Source organism: Cryptotermes secundus, unplaced genomic scaffold, assembly GCF_002891405.2.
Source record: "Cryptotermes secundus unplaced genomic scaffold, Csec_1.0 scaffold350, whole genome shotgun sequence".
NCBI lineage: Eukaryota > Metazoa > Arthropoda > Insecta > Blattodea > Kalotermitidae > Cryptotermes > Cryptotermes secundus.
The window spans coordinates 279388-296713 of record NW_019731981.1 but is presented as its reverse complement, the minus strand read 5'-3'; the positions used below and the strand labels follow the sequence as shown (position 1 = coordinate 296713).

The 17326-nt window shown below is 34.6% G+C and overlaps 1 protein-coding gene across 3 annotated transcripts in view; it reads left to right on the top strand.

The window, feature by feature from the left end:
- The window catches only part of LOC111867384 (folate transporter 1), a 30161-nt gene continuing 12835 nt past the window's right edge, over positions 1 to 17326 (top strand). Inside the window, exons 1-6 of one of the 3 annotated variants that reach the window (XM_023857182.2) lie at positions 1 to 866; positions 8769 to 8921; positions 13221 to 13391; positions 14777 to 14990; positions 15470 to 15604; positions 16772 to 17010. In XM_023857182.2, the coding sequence (XP_023712950.1) occupies positions 8799 to 8921; positions 13221 to 13391; positions 14777 to 14990; positions 15470 to 15604; positions 16772 to 17010 (882 nt within the window). In that variant the 5' untranslated portion in view covers positions 1 to 866; positions 8769 to 8798. Of the gene's footprint in view, positions 867 to 7381; positions 8147 to 8768; positions 8922 to 13220; positions 13392 to 14776; positions 14991 to 15469; positions 15605 to 16771; positions 17011 to 17326 lie in introns of those variants that run through there. The other 2 variants (XM_023857180.2, XM_023857181.2) reach the window with 2 other exon arrangements.

Here is a 17326-nt window from a genome sequence, read left to right as displayed (position 1 = left end):
CCATATCCTATGGTGTCTCACCTGTACTGGATTTACGGAATGTAAATAAATTCAATTCAATTCAATTCAATGTAGAATGTGGCAGATTGAGTTTGAGGACCTTAAATATATTTACATTATAGCTAGGTAACTGGGATTCAAATCCTGGAAGGGGCAGAACTATTTCTCTCTATTACTATATTCAGACTGGTTCTAGGCCCTGCCTATACTTCTGTCCAGTGGTTGTTCCCTTGTTGTGAAACAGCCACTATCTGAAGCTGACCACTCAGCAAAGCGAAAACTGCATGGAGTTTTACCTCATCCTCAGATGTCTTCAGGACAGGTTCAACTTTGTTATTTGTTTACTTTCAAGATTTGCGAGTTCAGTTTAACAGAGTGCCTGGGAGGATTAACATTTCTTTCACTCCAAAGAAGATTTAAAGAAAGTTCTTTGGAAAAATTAGAGGATAAAGGTTAGGGGTATATAGTTGGAGTGATGTAAGTCCATTTATTGAAGAAAAATACACTACTGGGTGATGGGGTGGAGTGCTCATGTGTAGTTGATTGAATAGTGAATGAAGGGGACCTGGAAATGATAGTATTAAGGTAGTGTAGCTCAGGGTTATATTCTTACAGTGTAGAAACTTGCTTAAGGTTGTACTGTTTCATTGACGTGAATCTGTGTTATTGTGTCTTATCTTATCTTTATAAATATACTTTGATCATGTGTTGTTAAATTCTGAATAGATAAAGTCAGAATTATGAGCATTTTATATGTCTTTGTTCTTCATATCCATGCACTTCAGTTCCTAAACAGGGGTCCTGCGATTATACATTGTTCCTTGCTTCTTATTCCACTCACATCGAGGACAGCACTACGTCTGTTGGTATGGTTATATAAGCATGTACCTTAAAGTACACCTGTTTATGTCTGTTGTTTGTCCTGTGCCTATATATGTTTTCAGAAATGCCTGGTGAAGAGAAAAGTTTTATACAGATTTAAATTATACTTGTGGTCCAGTTGCGTGCAGCTACAGTGCTGTGTGATAAATGACTGTTAAAGACAGCCAACCAACTGTTACTTGTCCTCTCACCGTTTTGCATACCTTCTAATTTGTTTTTAATTCTTTGATAAATAATAAATGTTAATATTTTGCCTTATGGTAAAATAGTGAGGCCTGTACCACAGTTAGCAACCAAAAGTGGCATTTCCAGCACCACAGCAAAACTTAACGTTGACAGCATGTGAGTAGAATGTGTTTAACTTAGCTATGTTCATACATTGTCATGCTGAGCAAGGAGGGTAATTTTCAAAGTCAGAATCTATTTTGAACAGTTCCATTTCATTCAATGACCATTTACAGTCTTATGTCAAATGGACATAAGAACTTAGGACAACTTAGCTAAAATCTACAGAATTAATTAAATGAAATTCTCTCGGTGTAATTGCATCAGCTTACATTCAGTTTATACATATCAGTAATTGCACCAAATCTTCTCCGATGATAGCCATGTCTTGTCAAGCTAAGAGCTAAAAATCAGTGCAATACTTCATCCTGTTGGTACGCTAGGTGACAGGAGTGGCAGTTTGCATGGTCATCCATCCAACGGTAGTCATCACATCGCTTAACTTGAAGTCCTCATTTGTAAACTAGACTGTCTTCTGTTATTTAACATGCCCCTTCTGATGTTTGTCTAATCTGTCTGTATTATTTTGTGTGTGTATATATGTACACATGCACACACACACAAAATAATGCAGATAATTAGACAAAATCCAATGGAACAATGTGTGTATATATATATATATATATATATATATATACATACATACATACATACATACATACACTTGTCCCATCATTTCACAAGCCCCTGGAAACCAGCAGCATAAAATTATTTGGGCTGCTGTCAGCACCAGACGGTGACTTCCCTTTCTACAGCTTCATCATCAGGAAATTGTTCAGCTGAAAGATGATGTTTAAGAGGGCCGAACAAATGGAAGTCTCTTGGAGCAAGACTCATCACCTGTGACAATTCAGGCTAGCATATCGTGTCCTTCATCGTGGTAGCAATTGAGATGCTGTAATGCCGGACCGATTCTTTGCATTTTGTGTTGTGGGTTCAGCATGCGCAGCACCCATCATGCACAGACTTTGTGAAAACCTAACCTGTCATGCAACTTCCATTTGTTCGGCCCTCTTAAACATCATCTTTCAGCTGAACATTTTCCCGAAGATGAAGCTTTAGAAAGGGAAGTCACCGCCTGGTTCCACCAGCAGCCCAAAGAATTTTATGCTGCTGGTTTTCGGGGGATTGTGAAACGATGGGACAAGCGCCTCAATGTACAGGGAGATTATGTTGAGAAATAAAAGCATTTTTCAAATCAGTACTCTTATTTGTTTAAGTTCTGTATCCATTTGTAACTTACTTATTGACTTACCTACATAATTAAATGAAATTGATCACACTTGATGGCAGTGTTATTCACTTAATATACTAATCAAATTCAGTTTTGATCCATGCTGGACAGTCTTAATTATCCCTTTAGATAAGACCAAAATGTGATTTTTAAAACTCATTAATTAATTTTGGAATTTCATATAATTAGGACCAAAATGGTAAGCTGTTCCAAGTGTAATCAGAGCTAATACTATACTACATAACCAGCAACATGCAGCAGGGTCCTTGGGTACATAATGGTCATTGAGCTGATCAGTGAATCCTCTGCTTTATGAGAACTATGAAGGTTCCTTAACATGTTCACAAGAGCCTACCACATAACTGTGTCCTAAATTACTTGAATCCATTCTTCATCCCCACACCTAATCTCTTTTAGATCTGTTACACTATTTTCCTCACATCTGTGATCAGGTCTCCCAAAGTGGTCTCTTTTTTTTTTTTAATTCTCTTAGTGGGGGTGGAGTCCACTCGACATGGCGGCCACTGATTGGCCTATTGTACCAGCCCCAGGTGATTATGATGATGCAGAATTTGGTGGAATGAAGATTGGTAGGGGAAACCGAAGTACTCATAGAAAATCCGCCCCAGTGCCACTTTGTCCACCACATATCCCACTTGACCAGACCCGGGATCGAACCCAGGCCGCCACGGTGGGAAGCCAACGACTAACCGCTTGAGCTATAAGTGGTCTCTTCCTTTCAGATTTACTTTGTTGGAAATTTAAGAGAGGAGGACAAAAATGGAGTTTCAGCATTGTCACGTGTATCATTTACAAAAAGAACACATTGAGATAGACTTTTTTTTACATAAAGTTCTGTGGTATTAGCTTAAAGAATGATATTAAACTGAAGGTGAGCTTGTTGTTAAGACATAAGAATTCTTCTAGTGACAATATCATGAATCATATGTCACTTGTATAGTGCAGTAAGTCCATGATTCCTGCACATTCTGGGATCTTGCAGTGATCAAAATTTTATTCCATATTGTTATTTGAGTGGACTTTATTGACATTCTTTTCATAAATATTAACACAAATTATTAGGTATTGTATCTACATTGAAATAAGTTGTGTTTGAGTATAGTCTTATAAGATCTTCATATGTTATCGTGTGGCTTGTCCTGTGATCAATAGAATAGTGATCACATAAATGATGCAACATTGAATAATCTAAGTGTCTCATGATATATTGAGATTATTGTTAACTTCAGATAAATCATTGTCACCTACAGCTACATTCATTCATTTGTCTGTACTCCAGAAATGGCACATCCTGTGATCAACAGAATAAGGCAAAAAGAATCACATAAATGATGCAACATTGAATAATCTAAGTGTCTAGTGACATACTGAGATTATTGCTAACCTCAGATAAATCATTGTCACCTGCAGCACCATTCAATCATTTGTTTGTACTCCTGAGATTGTACTTTCATATTGTGTAATTAATTTTAGTAACATATGAGAGACATGATTGTCATCACTGTTCATTAATTAATTGGGAAACAATTGTACTATGTGTATACTTTATCTATAAAAAATTGTGATAAGCTTTCTGAGATAAGATTATCAACACTGTTCATTCATTAATTGGGAGATACTGTACTTTGTTCAGACTTATATAAAGGAAATGCATCATACATATGGTGAAAGTTATGCAAGTCTCAAGAGATACCCCTGTTGAGGTTTCATTGATAAATTCTGTGATCTGAAGATTTCCACTTTTTGTGTGTGTTTATGAAAAGAAGAAATTTTTTAAGCTGCTTGAAGTTCAACCAGTTTTTCCTGCCTGTCTAGAGATAATTGCACCAGGTATCTCAGCGCACCCAGTACTTGCCTCCATACTGGAATTAATTTTATTCAAATTACTGAAAATATTTAAGAAACTGGCATTCTTTATGTTCATTCCTTATATTCCAGACATACTGATATCCTGAACATTATTCAAACTTCCATTTGTCTGCTAGTTTTCTTTGAGTACTCCCCCTCCCCTCCAGTTTGGAAGCAAGACTTACTCAGTCAGCTCATAAAACCATTTTAACTTCTGCACAGGACAGTATGCAAAAGAAGAGTCTCATGAAGAGATCCATTTCTTGATACTGAATTTGAAATAGAAATTAAGAACAAGTAAACAGTTACCACATGTGTATAAAATCCTATGCTTTAGTAAAGATTTCAGTACAATACCAAGTTGTAATATTGTTTGGAAGAAGCAGATAGTTACTGGCATCACATCCTGCCACTTGTATTCTCAGTTCTTTATAAGCCTGTAGGATTTGAGGTTCTCACAGCAGTGGTTATGAACAGTTCTGTCTTCTGTGATATAACACCATGTAGTCCATTGAAAATCAACCAACATTTCGGAGGAACATGTCTGCATCTTCGGAGCTGAATAATAAGCCAAGCTAAAATCCAGCACGAAGTAGGTAGCAAGCAGGGCTCTTAGAGCCCAGAAGACAGAACTCTATAAGCCTGATTAACACGTGAAGTATGTGTCCAAAATGCCAAGTCTGTCAAGTGTGCCATGACTTTCTTATGCATTTATATGTATTGGAAGGAAAAAATGTTTGATCTAAACCTTTTTTTTTAACTTTTTGACTTGCTGTTATGAAATGACTACATAACAGTGGCCACACAGGCTAAGGCATGAAATGTCTTTGCCCACTAGAACACTAGCATTATGGGTTTGAATCCCACTCAAGGCATGGGTGTCTGTTTATGTTAGGTAGCAGCCTTGTGATAGGTTGATCCACCCTACAAGAACCATCTGTCTTAGATTATGACACTGAAGTGACACGAAGTGTTTCACAGATACTCTGTGTTCCTAGTGGGAGCAATAAGAATACAAGAAGAAGAAGAAGAAGAAACAGGAGGAGGAGGAGGATGATAATAACAACAATTCAGCAATTATGGGAGGCACCAGTCACTTGTGTGGTGTATGACTGTTGCTTAGGGTTCTGTATGTATTTACTCATGCATTTTGTTCTTTTTTGGAGAGGGGTGTTAATACTGTATTTCCTTATTTTCTTCAACTTAAATTTTTTTTCAAGAAAGACAGCTGGGGATAGGTGGATGCATGGCTCACCCCTCCCTACTGGTATTCATACATGAACAGTAGGATCAAAAGTGGGAAGGAATACTCCTTGGAGTACATATATTTTCCACATTTGTTCTTCGTAGTTTGGCATGCTTCATTGCTCAGGAAGCATTATATGCAGGTAAAACAAACACAGTCTCTGTGTGTGAAGAAGACCATAAACCTTTACATTGGCACTTTCATTAAGTGATAGAGGTTATTTTTTATTTATTTATGACTTTTAACAATGATGTCTGTAGCTCAAGAGTGTAGCATCAAATGATGNCTGAAACGTCGGTTAACACCACATATACACGGTGCCAAATCCCAGAAGACTGCTTTCTTCAAAGAATGATGAATTGGAAAGGTTGAGGAAAGAAGTGGTTATGGTCAAATTTGAGGTACTATGCTGGATTTTACTTGAAGGTACTGAAGATAACCATGAAACCCCTCAGATTCATGGCTTTACCGACTTTAATGAGAATTTTGTACACAACTTCTCTTCTAACTGGTTCATGGGTTCTCTTACAGTTAACCACACTAGATTCATGGTATACCAAATGCAGTCAGAATCTTGTACAGCACTTCTATCCCAACTGAATCATGTGCTTTCTTGTAGTCTCTACATAGTAAGCTTAATCTCCCATTGTACTTCTGTTTTTCTCCGAAATCTAATAAGTAACTGGTCAGAATTCACACTGATGCATTTATATATGGAGTTAATGCTGAGAGAGGAATGCTGGATAACATTTTGTATGTAATTGAAGACAGTAATATTCAGTAATTACTGCTGTCAGCTTTGGTATGCTTCTTGTGAGTAGCAGTAGAAATTTTTCTTTATATAGAATAAATATGTTTCTGGATCTCAGAATGCAATATGTTACTTCAGAAAATTATGATTGTTTTACTAAATGTTTCTGATCAACATGATGTTAAAAAATTTCCAAAAATTAAAGTTGATATGTGTACCTCAAACTGTACTTAATTTATGGAAGCATACACTGTATTGTATGGCCCAGTTCTTTTATTCAGGAAACAAACCTATTAACAGTTCAGTTCTAAAATAAATAGAAACTTTGATAAATTGAACTGATGCCTCTTTTTGATGATTTATATAATGAAAACATTTCAGCCCTTCAGGTAAATTATTATTTTACATATAAGATTTGTGGATGATAATAAGAACATGTCCAAATAATAGTTGCAGCCTTTCTAATTTACTTTTATGAATTAAGCATTATTAGGATGATCAGATCAAGAGGATGAAGTGGGTGGGATGAGAAGTGTGTACAAAATATTTTTTTCATAAAAGCTGAAGGAAAATGACCACATGGGAGACTTAGGCATGGATGAGAAGAGAATGTTCAGATGGATTTTGTGGAAATTGGATGTGAGGGTATAGCCAGCAACACACAACAATTTCTTATTACTTATACTACTAACTGTCCACAGTCAGTATAGCGACTGACTACAAACTGGATGACTGAGGAGTCAGAGTTTGAGTCCCAGTAAGGTCAAGAATTTTCACTTCTCAATCCCATCCAGACAGGCTTTACCTTTACTAATAGCTGTCCAGACTGGATGGGCAGGGTTTGATTCCTGGCAGGGCAGATTTTTCTCTTCTCCCTAGTGTCTAGACCAGCTGTAAGGGCCAAACAGCCTCCTATCCAATGTCATAATGGGATGGTGCTTATTTATTTAAGCACAGGTGCAACTTAATCCTTATTTTAACTATACAGTTTTAAAAGTTTGGTTGTAATAAGCTATATTGTGAAATGTTTCAACTCTGTCAGGTGTAATCATGGCTTATACTTAAATGTGAGAAAGATAAACATTATTAATAATTGGAATGTGTACTGATACATATTTCTTTATTGCATGTAATTGACCATTTGGTAATATTATGATTATGTATTGCAAAATACTTTGTTAAAAATGGCATACAATAAGATTGACTTAAAAGCAACTGTGGGAGCATCCCCACAGCGTCTGGCAGACAACCGTCACCCCTTTCAGAAAGTGCCAAACTGGCAGCTGTGACCAAAGAGACACGGAATTTATACAATTTCCAACTACTGCGACTTATATACCAACTACATATATTTATAAACTTCGCCGTGACTCCGCCTTTCCGTGCACGGCCCAATGGATGCGCGCCATGACGACTGCAACTTTAGCTCCGCCTCCCGGCCGGTAGTATTTAAGACCGGGAACCCAAGGTGCAAGCAGTTCAACTCGAAACGGCAACGCAGTTACAGGCATCAACTCCACTTCTGCTACCAACTGACATAGCTGCCGCAAGCCTTCAGCGAACGCATCTTCCGCTACGCAGCAACCGACCGAGCCAGTCGATCCTACCGGCACGCTCAGCACGGCATCACCGCCTAGACAGGCCAGCCAACGCTTGAACATTATACGTGTATTCCGTGTTCTGTATCGTTCTGTATATTGACTTTAAAGGGTTCAATATATACAATTGTACAGTTTCGTGTGGTTTGTCCATTGGAGTATTGACGACAATCCCACACAACTAAGAAGATACATATATGCTCATGTTCGATAAATAGATACAGCTAATCTAAAATAAAAACATGAAGTGAATTATAAAGGTCAACATTTGTAGTTTTGAAGTAATATATAAATACCTCGTGTATAATATGTATATAATATGTAGTAATTGTGTCAGTCATATTTGTTATGTTCTGGTGCAGTCTGTGAGATATAATTTATTATATGAAACAAGTCCCATTAACATGGGTTTAATTTGGAAATTTTAATCAGTCATGGCAGTTTAAAGGAAGGTAAACATGTATTGTAAATAAGGGTCTTTAATTTTAATTTTCACAATAAATTCAAAGTAAAAGTAGAACAAGTGTTATTTAATAATTAAACATGTTACAAAAACTGCTCAAAGTATGTGCCACTGACTTTATGCATGTTAAGCCCAGTAAGTTGTTGAAGTCACTGGGAATGATGTATGAACAAGTACACTTACCATGATGACACTTAAACAGTTCCTGTAACATGTTTTTCAATAAAATAACATTTACTTTAGTTTTATGTAGAAATATTGCAGAATTTTTCATTAAAAACCATCATCAGTGGTATGGCTTCATCTTACTTTCAAATTTCCATGACTCCTTACACTTTCCAAATTGGGCCCATGTTAATAGGACTCATTTTACTCAGAATCGCTTATAAAATTTAGCTGACTCCTGTTGAATCATGCTGTGTTAATCCAATTTATTCTAGAGGTGAAACATCAATTTAAAGTCCATTGCGATGGAAATTTGGCTGAAGCTATCCATTCTTCTCTGTGTATTTGGTTTTGTGAAGGAGTTCCGTCCATCTGAGCCATTTGTTACACCATATCTTACAGAAGAAGGGAAAAATTTTACAGATCAGGTAATTTTTGGATGGCAGGCTTCTTGAGTGACAAGATGAAGGTGTGTTGTACGGCATTCCAGTTCGTAATTTTTAATAACTGTGAGCAGCAACCTGGGTGTACATGAAGCATTAGGGATAAAGATATTGGTTAAGAACTGGAAAATACGTAAGTGAAAGAGTAGGGTGTTAATATAAACATCTGAAATATTTCAGATGAATAAATAAAGTATTTATTCATGATTTCATTTGGAACACTTCATATGTAAACATAAAATAATATTTATTCCTTGTGTTTTGTAATTACACCTTGTTCATTTCTCAGTTATGTGAATAGTCAAATTTATGTGACTGAGATTAAATTTCTGGGATTAATTATAATTAATCCATTAATCCATTCCATGAAAGAGTATCATCAATAATTATTGATGATACTCTTTCATGGAAACAGCATATTGATCATGTTATTAATAAAATATCCATTGCATGTTGTGCTTTGAGAAATATAAAATATATTGTACCTTTAGATACGTTAAAGCTAATTTATTTTGCTCATATACATTCTATCATAAGTTATGGCATAATTTTTTGGGGTGGCTTCTCTTGTGTTATCAAAGTTTTTATATTGCAAAAGAAAGTTATTAGAATTATGACGAATTCTAGACCAAGAGAGTCTTGTAGGGACATTTTTAAGAATTTGGAAATAATGGTGTTCTACTCTCAGTACATATATTCATTACTTTTATACACAATTAATAATAAACATTTATTTAATTTTAACAGTTAGATTCACAAATACAAAACTAGAGCCCTCAACAATTTATATTTACCTGCAGTGAACCTAATAAAATACAATAAAGTTGCGTACCTATCAGGTATTAAAGTTTTTAATCATCTTCCTCAAACAATAAAAAAGTTGGCTACTGATGGGAGAAGTTTTAAATCTGCACTGAAGAGGTTTTTATATCATCATTCTTTTTATTCCATGAATAAATATCAATATAATTGGTCATAAGTGTGTAAATTTGTAATGCATTTCATTCAGTTAATTTAGGTAAATTAAATTAAACTGTATTAATTTAAATTTTATAGTAATGTTCTTTTTAAATTATGTTTATTAATTAAAATTGTATTAAGTTTTTTATTTTATTATTTATGTTGATTGACTGATGTATGTGATTTTAATTATGTAACTCATGTAATTCATTATATGTATCTGAACACATCTATTATCAAGCCAAAGCTTGAAATTATACTGTGTGGAGATTTTAATGTCAACTTTCTAAGTAACTCAAATAATGTTCACCAGGTAATCTCACTTTTGCAAACATATAACTTGTGCCATGTTGTTGACTTCCCTACAAGGATAGCTAAAGTGTCAAGTACTGCTATAGACAATATTTTTTTGGACTATAATAGATTAAATACCTTCCATGTGTGCTCTGTAAACAATGGGCTTTCTGATCATGACGCACAATATCTAGTGGTAAATAATGTTTTTGGAACTCAAATGAAAAAGAATAGACTTGTTAGGAAAAGACTATTAACCAAGTCTAGAGTCTTAAATTTTATTGACATGTTGCAAAATGAGAAATGGGACAATACCCTCAGTAACACAGATGTTAATGCTAGTTTCAATACATTCTTGAATACTTTCTTAGTTATTTTTGAATCGTGTTTTCCAATGCAATTTGTGGTAAATGCTGCATACAATAATCAGTGGATTACTAATGGTATTAGAGTGTCTTGTAGACGAAAAAAATCTCTCTTTATAATGTGCAGAGCTACTAGTCATCCTCAATTAAAAGAGTATTATACTCGATATTGTGCCATATTAAAAAGAGTCATTAGTAAAGCAAAAGAACTGTACTATAACAAATTGTTATCTGAATGTACCAACAAATCCAAGGTATCCTGGAAAATTATTAATAATGAAGTAGGTCATGCATCCAAAAAGAAGTTTATTCCATCAGAATTAAGAAGTGATAATAAAAAAATACACATCAATAAAGCAGCGGAGTCTTTTAATACATTCTTTATAAACTCAGTGGAAAAGCTAATTAGCCAGTATCCTATATATGAAGGTGTACATCCTATAATTAGAAAGAGCCTTCTTGATAAGTTTCCTGAAATAGCTAATATTCCAATTACCTTAACTGAAGTCTTAAGCACAATCTCTTCACTAAAGAATAAGACTTCCTGTGGATACGATGGGCTGTCCAATAAAATTATCAAGTTATGCGGTGAGCAGATAGCTAAACCACTCACCTATATCTATAACTTATCCTTATATACTGGAATATACCCAGATCGGCTAAAATATGCCAACATCATACCATGTTTTAAAAAGGGTGATGCATCCGAAATATCTAACTATAGGCCTATTTCTCTGTTGACAGGATTTTCCAAATTATTTGAAATATTAGTCTTTAATAGGTTAAAACAACAGTTGACAAATAATAATATTATTGTTGATGAGCAATATGGATTTAGAAATGGTGCATCGACACAAAATGCAATTTTTAACTTAACAAACTCAGTATATAAAGCATGGAATAATAAGGAACTGGTAGTAGGTATTTTTTGTGACCTTACAAGGGCATTTGATTGCGTTAACCATGACTTGTTAATTCAAAAGTTGGAACATTATGGAATTAGAGGATCCATTTTGAAATGGTTTGAATCATACTTATTTAACAGGAAGCAGAGAACTCTATTACAGACTCAAAACCTTAACACTTCTGTTTCCAGATGGTTAACTAGCAGGCATGGTGTTCCCCAGGGCTCAGTATTGGGTCCATTACTGTTTAATGTCTACATCAATGACTTTCCTAGTATCCTAAAAGGTCTAGCTCATATCATTCTTTACGCAGATGATACCACTATTATTGTTTCTTCAAAAGATATTACCACATTGAATCAAAAAATAAATCTAATAATGAATCGTATCCATAAATGGTTTCAAAATAACCAACTAGTACTTAATCTGGACAAAACGCATGTAATTAAATTTGCCACTCCTAAGGCTTTAGACTATCCACTACATATAGAATATAATGATCAAAATCTTAATATTGATGAAAATGTTAAGTTCTTGGGTATGTGCCTTGACTCTCATCTCAATTGGAAACAATATTCGATTAGTTTAATAAAAAAATTATGCATTGCAATTTACATGCTTAGAAAATTGCAACCCATTGTGAATGGACAAGTTTTACGTATCGTCTATTTTTCCCATGTTCAGGCTCAACTCAATTACGGAATTATTTTCTGGGGCTCATCTTCATCAATGAAAAGCATATTTGTGGCCCAAAAAAGAGCAATAAGAGTTTTGTTAAGGCTGGGTCCTAGAGATTCATGTAGGGAAGGCTTTAAGAAATTGGGTATACTTACAGTCCCCTGCTTATATATATATACTATGATATTGTTTGTAATTAAAAATTATAATATGTACCAAGCAAACGATAACATACATCAAATAAGTACCAGATGGCACAATAGGCTACATGTTTCTTCTGTGAGATTATCTTCCATTCAGAAGGGTGTGCATTTTACATCTATTAGAATATTTAACAACCTGCCACAAAACATATATATCTTGAAAGACAATATTAATATTTTTAAACAAAGACTAGAGGATTTTCTGGCTTCAAAAGCATTTTATTCGGTAGGTGAATATATGGCAAGTAGGTAATTTTATGCATTGTTACAGTCTGTTTTCTAAGACTATGTTCTAGCAAAGAATTGTAAGATGACTGATTTCTATACTGTTGTACCTATCAATGTTATAATTATTGAATATTTTATTGTCTAGACCAGGTTGCACATTGCAATGTCAGTTTGGCTGTGACGAGTTCAATATCCAGTCCGGTTTCCGGACAAAGGATCTGTGAAACCATGTAGCTATGTTATGTTATGTTATGTTATGTTATCAAAGGGACTATTTCCAAATCCTAGGTTTTATGCCCATATAGATATATGGAAAATAAATTAAATGAATGAATCTTTCTGCTTATATACATTCACTTCACAGAAACAGTTAGATACTGAAGGTGTTCAACAGCACTTATGACAATAACATTTTTTGTAGTTTTAGGCAAATGCTTATGTGCTTAATTACAATTTTGAAGACTACACCACCATAAGTAATTATACCAATAAAAGCATTTCAATACTATTGACTAATTATAATGTAAATTACATTACAAATATAATTTTAATACTTTCCATAGGTCTAACCATAATTTTTTAGCTTATCAGTGTTTACTATTAGAAACTAATGCCATATTTTGTATTTTTTTTACATGTTTATGTCCACAGGATATTGAAGTCATATTCTCTACTGGGACATATGCATATCTTGTGGAGATCATATTTGTGTTTTTAGTGACTGATTTATTTCGTTACAAACCTGTGATTGTTCTGGATGGTGTTTTTGCAATCATAACATGGAGCTTGCTTATTTGGGGGAAGAGTATTCTACAAATGCAGGTAATGATTTTTTAACCTTAAACTTATTATGTTCACAGATGCTTATAGTATAAGTATTACTATTTCTCTACTGCTGAGAAGCATAAAATGAGTCCCATGAACTTCCGATTTGCTAAACCAGAAGGAAGACAATATTTAGTCTACAGTACTTTCAGACTATGAAATAAATTGGTAGTTACAGAACAGCTTTTTTTTCATACACTTCACACACTACATTCTGTTTCTACCATCTGTCAGATTTTGGCCAGTGTGTTGGTTTCGCTCATATCTGACTACTTATTCATTGGATATCTTGCCAAGAATTTAGATACCCACTGTATGTTCCCAGGCTGTAACTTACAAATCCCATTAGGTTACACAAAAATATTTGTAGGTGTTTGAAGAGGAAAATGCGTTATGGCAGAAATGTGTGCCACTATTCTTTTTTAATGACAGTAAATTTACATACGCAATTATATTTTTTGTAATCTTCTTGAAAATTGTTTGTTAAAAATTAACAGGAAATCAAAGTGACATTATTTTAAGCATTTTTATTCCTTGTATTATATGTGCTGTACATTTTAAAGACAAGTTTCATTCAAGTATCAAGTCTGTGACTCAAAGTTCAGAAGATTAATTTTACTTGCACATATTTTTTAGCATCTTGCTGTGGGTATTGTATATCCTGGAACAGGTGCAAGAAAATAATTTCTTCCATATCATCTTTCTCTCCACTTTAATGTTTAGCATCACAGAACATAAACTAGCATGAAGCTGTTAGGGACACCCATTTTAGGCATGCAGAGCTGAACTCTTTGAAGTAACAAGTCTTTTCCTGAAAAGAATTTACTGAACTAATTATTCTGTTCTTTACAGTTTCAACTTAACATAGAGCTTAACATAATATATGAGGTATGAATTTTTAGACACTGTATGTAACATGTTTCTGACATAAGAGAATGGAATTTAACTCTATAAACATCTCATCTGAATGCACCAGACTATATACCTTCATACCTTCTCTAGAAGTTACGTAATTGTCTTGCATTATTTTTGATCCAAGTGCTCCAGAAAACTCTGAAAGTAAAAAATTTGTGGTATCAGTTTATCTTTTAAACAGTTTATTATGATTAGAATTGTCCTACATAACTGGAACTTTCAAAGATTGCAGAAATAGAGATATAATTTATATTTTTAAAATGTTCTGTAATTGTCATGAATTTAAATCCATATCTTGGTAAATATGTTCATAAGGATATTTTACACTGGAGATAATAGATGGTAGGCATGAGCGTGAGGTTGCTAGATATTTGAAATACTTCTTGGACATATGAATAACCCGTACAAACACAAAGCATACCTCAGTGGTGAAATCAGTAGCTGTATGATCGTATGTAATGTTACAGGTAATGGAGGTGTTCTATGCATTTTTCTTGGCAGCAGAGGTTGCATATTATACATATATATATGCCCAAGTAGACAGAGAACACTATCAGAAGGTGACCAGTCACACAAGAGCTGCATATCTGTTTGGACGTGCCTTGTCTGGTATTGTTTCCCAAACTCTAGTGTCAACTGGTACATTGAACTATTACCAGCTTAATTTCATTTCTTTTGCAGGTAAGCTCATCATTCCTGTTTAGTATAATTGATGTCTCTGAAGTTATGCTGTTTATTCTTTTCACTACAGAATTGTTTCAAACTTCCTCAACTATTACCATCTCGATTTCTAAATCTGTCATAGGATACATTATAAACAAGATCTGTTACCAGTGAAATTATATTTTCTAATTACTGTCTGTCTGAAAACACATCAAAATTTTGAGCTGTTCTATAAAAGAAATGAAGATAAAAAAATATAAAAAAAGTTATATGTACTCTCCCACAAAAAAGTTTGATCATCATGCCCAGACCATTATAAGTAAATCTGAAACATGTAGTTTCAGACATCCATACAGGTGTCAAGTGAGATAGTGATAAGTGAAATGTAACATGATGTCCTTGATAAGGAGGTGACACATTTGCAAGTTGCTGCTGTTAATACTGTTCCCTGGTACAGTGATATAAATTTCTGTATTTCTTATTATATTCTTTTTCAGCTGTGATTTCAGCCACAGTCTGGGCATTGTTTCTTCCACCTGTAAAGCACAGCATCTATTTCAATCGAACAAATATTGACAGACAAGATGTAATTACTGGTAATGAACACCATGGAGTTATCATAGAGGACTCAGGTAAGAAAGAAAATATTCCAAATTAAATTATATTTCTAGTTTTCTGGTAGTTTTGTTTTTTTGATTACATAATATGAACACAATGCATTTTGTGCTATAAATGTAAGGAAGCTTTTCAACAAACAAGAAGTACATAGAACAGTTAACTTACTCCATGGAGTTGAGCCCTTCTTGAGAAGCCACTCTTACTCAGCCACTCAAGATTTTATAGAACCTGAAGGTTCATTACTGTATTCACAAGAGTCCTCCACTGGTCCTTTTCCTGAACCAGATCAATCCAGGACATACCACCCCATCCTCTCTAAGTTCTATTTTAATATTACACTCCCACCTATGTCTGTGTCATCCTAGTGTTCTCGTTCCTTCCGGCTTTCTCACCAACATTTTATATTAATTCCTCTTCTCCCCCCTGAATGCTACATACCCTGCATATTTTATCCTCCTTCACTTTATTATTCTTATTATACTTGGCCATGGGTACAAGCTATGAAGCTCCTCATTATGCAGTTTTCTCCAACATTGTAACCAGGAACAGATACAACAAAATGCCAACACAGAAGGAATACACAGTGCACCCTAAGAAAAAATATCATTCATGGTGACATACCCAAGAAGACAAATGAGAACAAACTAAAAACTATAACATTTTCATGAATAGCTTCTATAACATATGGTATAACATCGAACCCCAGGCAAAGGATGACCTACAATGCAGAACAAAAACACAAAAAACAACCTAGAACTTTATATTCAGTGACAAGAGACAGGGCAACACATAGATTGATAATATTTAAAATGATAAAAGAAGATGTTCTGTTGTAATTGTTTTCTGTCTTTTACAAAATTATTTTGTGTCCCCCACTGCCTTCCTGAAGCTGCAGTCTGCCTGTCCAGCACAAAGTATAATGATCCTGCAGTCAAATTTTGATGCAGTTCAATTTGTGCTTTGTGATAAAAATCTGAATAACTACGTTCCTCATATTGGGTCTTAAATTTTACGGTCATTTTTAGTTATATTTTGTTATATTTCATGTCCACATGTGCAGGAATTCACTGGAAGGGAACTTCATTATATATTGTCAGTCTGAAGAATATTCACAAAGAATAAAACTGTACAAGTTTTCACATGAGATATTGTGCATGTACTACTTGAATTTTTTGTTTCAGTTTCAAAAGTACCTTCACCTGAATTATCACAGAATGCTTATGCTGAGACTCATGAATCTATGCCGCACTCTGTTGAAACACATGACACCAGCAGGTTACAGAATGTCCAGAAAGGACTTACGAATCGCTGGAAAATTGCATATTACTATCTATGGAAGGATTTCACTAGTGCCTACACTAACACTTATGTGGTCAAATGGTCTTGCTGGTGGGCACTTGCAACTTGTGGATTCTTACAGGCATGTGCATTACACTTAAGAAATACAGGGTGATTCATATAGAACCAGCCCGACGAAATGAGGTGTAATATAAAATATACCATACAGATATTAAAGTAATTTACACATATCTTATCATGGATTGTGTGCCGTGATCAGAGCAGGTGTTGAAAGTGTCTGCCGTTTTCAAGTAGGCATTAGAAACACTTGCTGTTCAACAGTGCACTCGATGACTGTTGCCTGCCCACTGCAGACACGTTTCGGCATTGTCCTTGACCTTGCAGCATAAGGACTGCCACTTACCGGATCATGCACATACCATTCAACTTAGCACGGC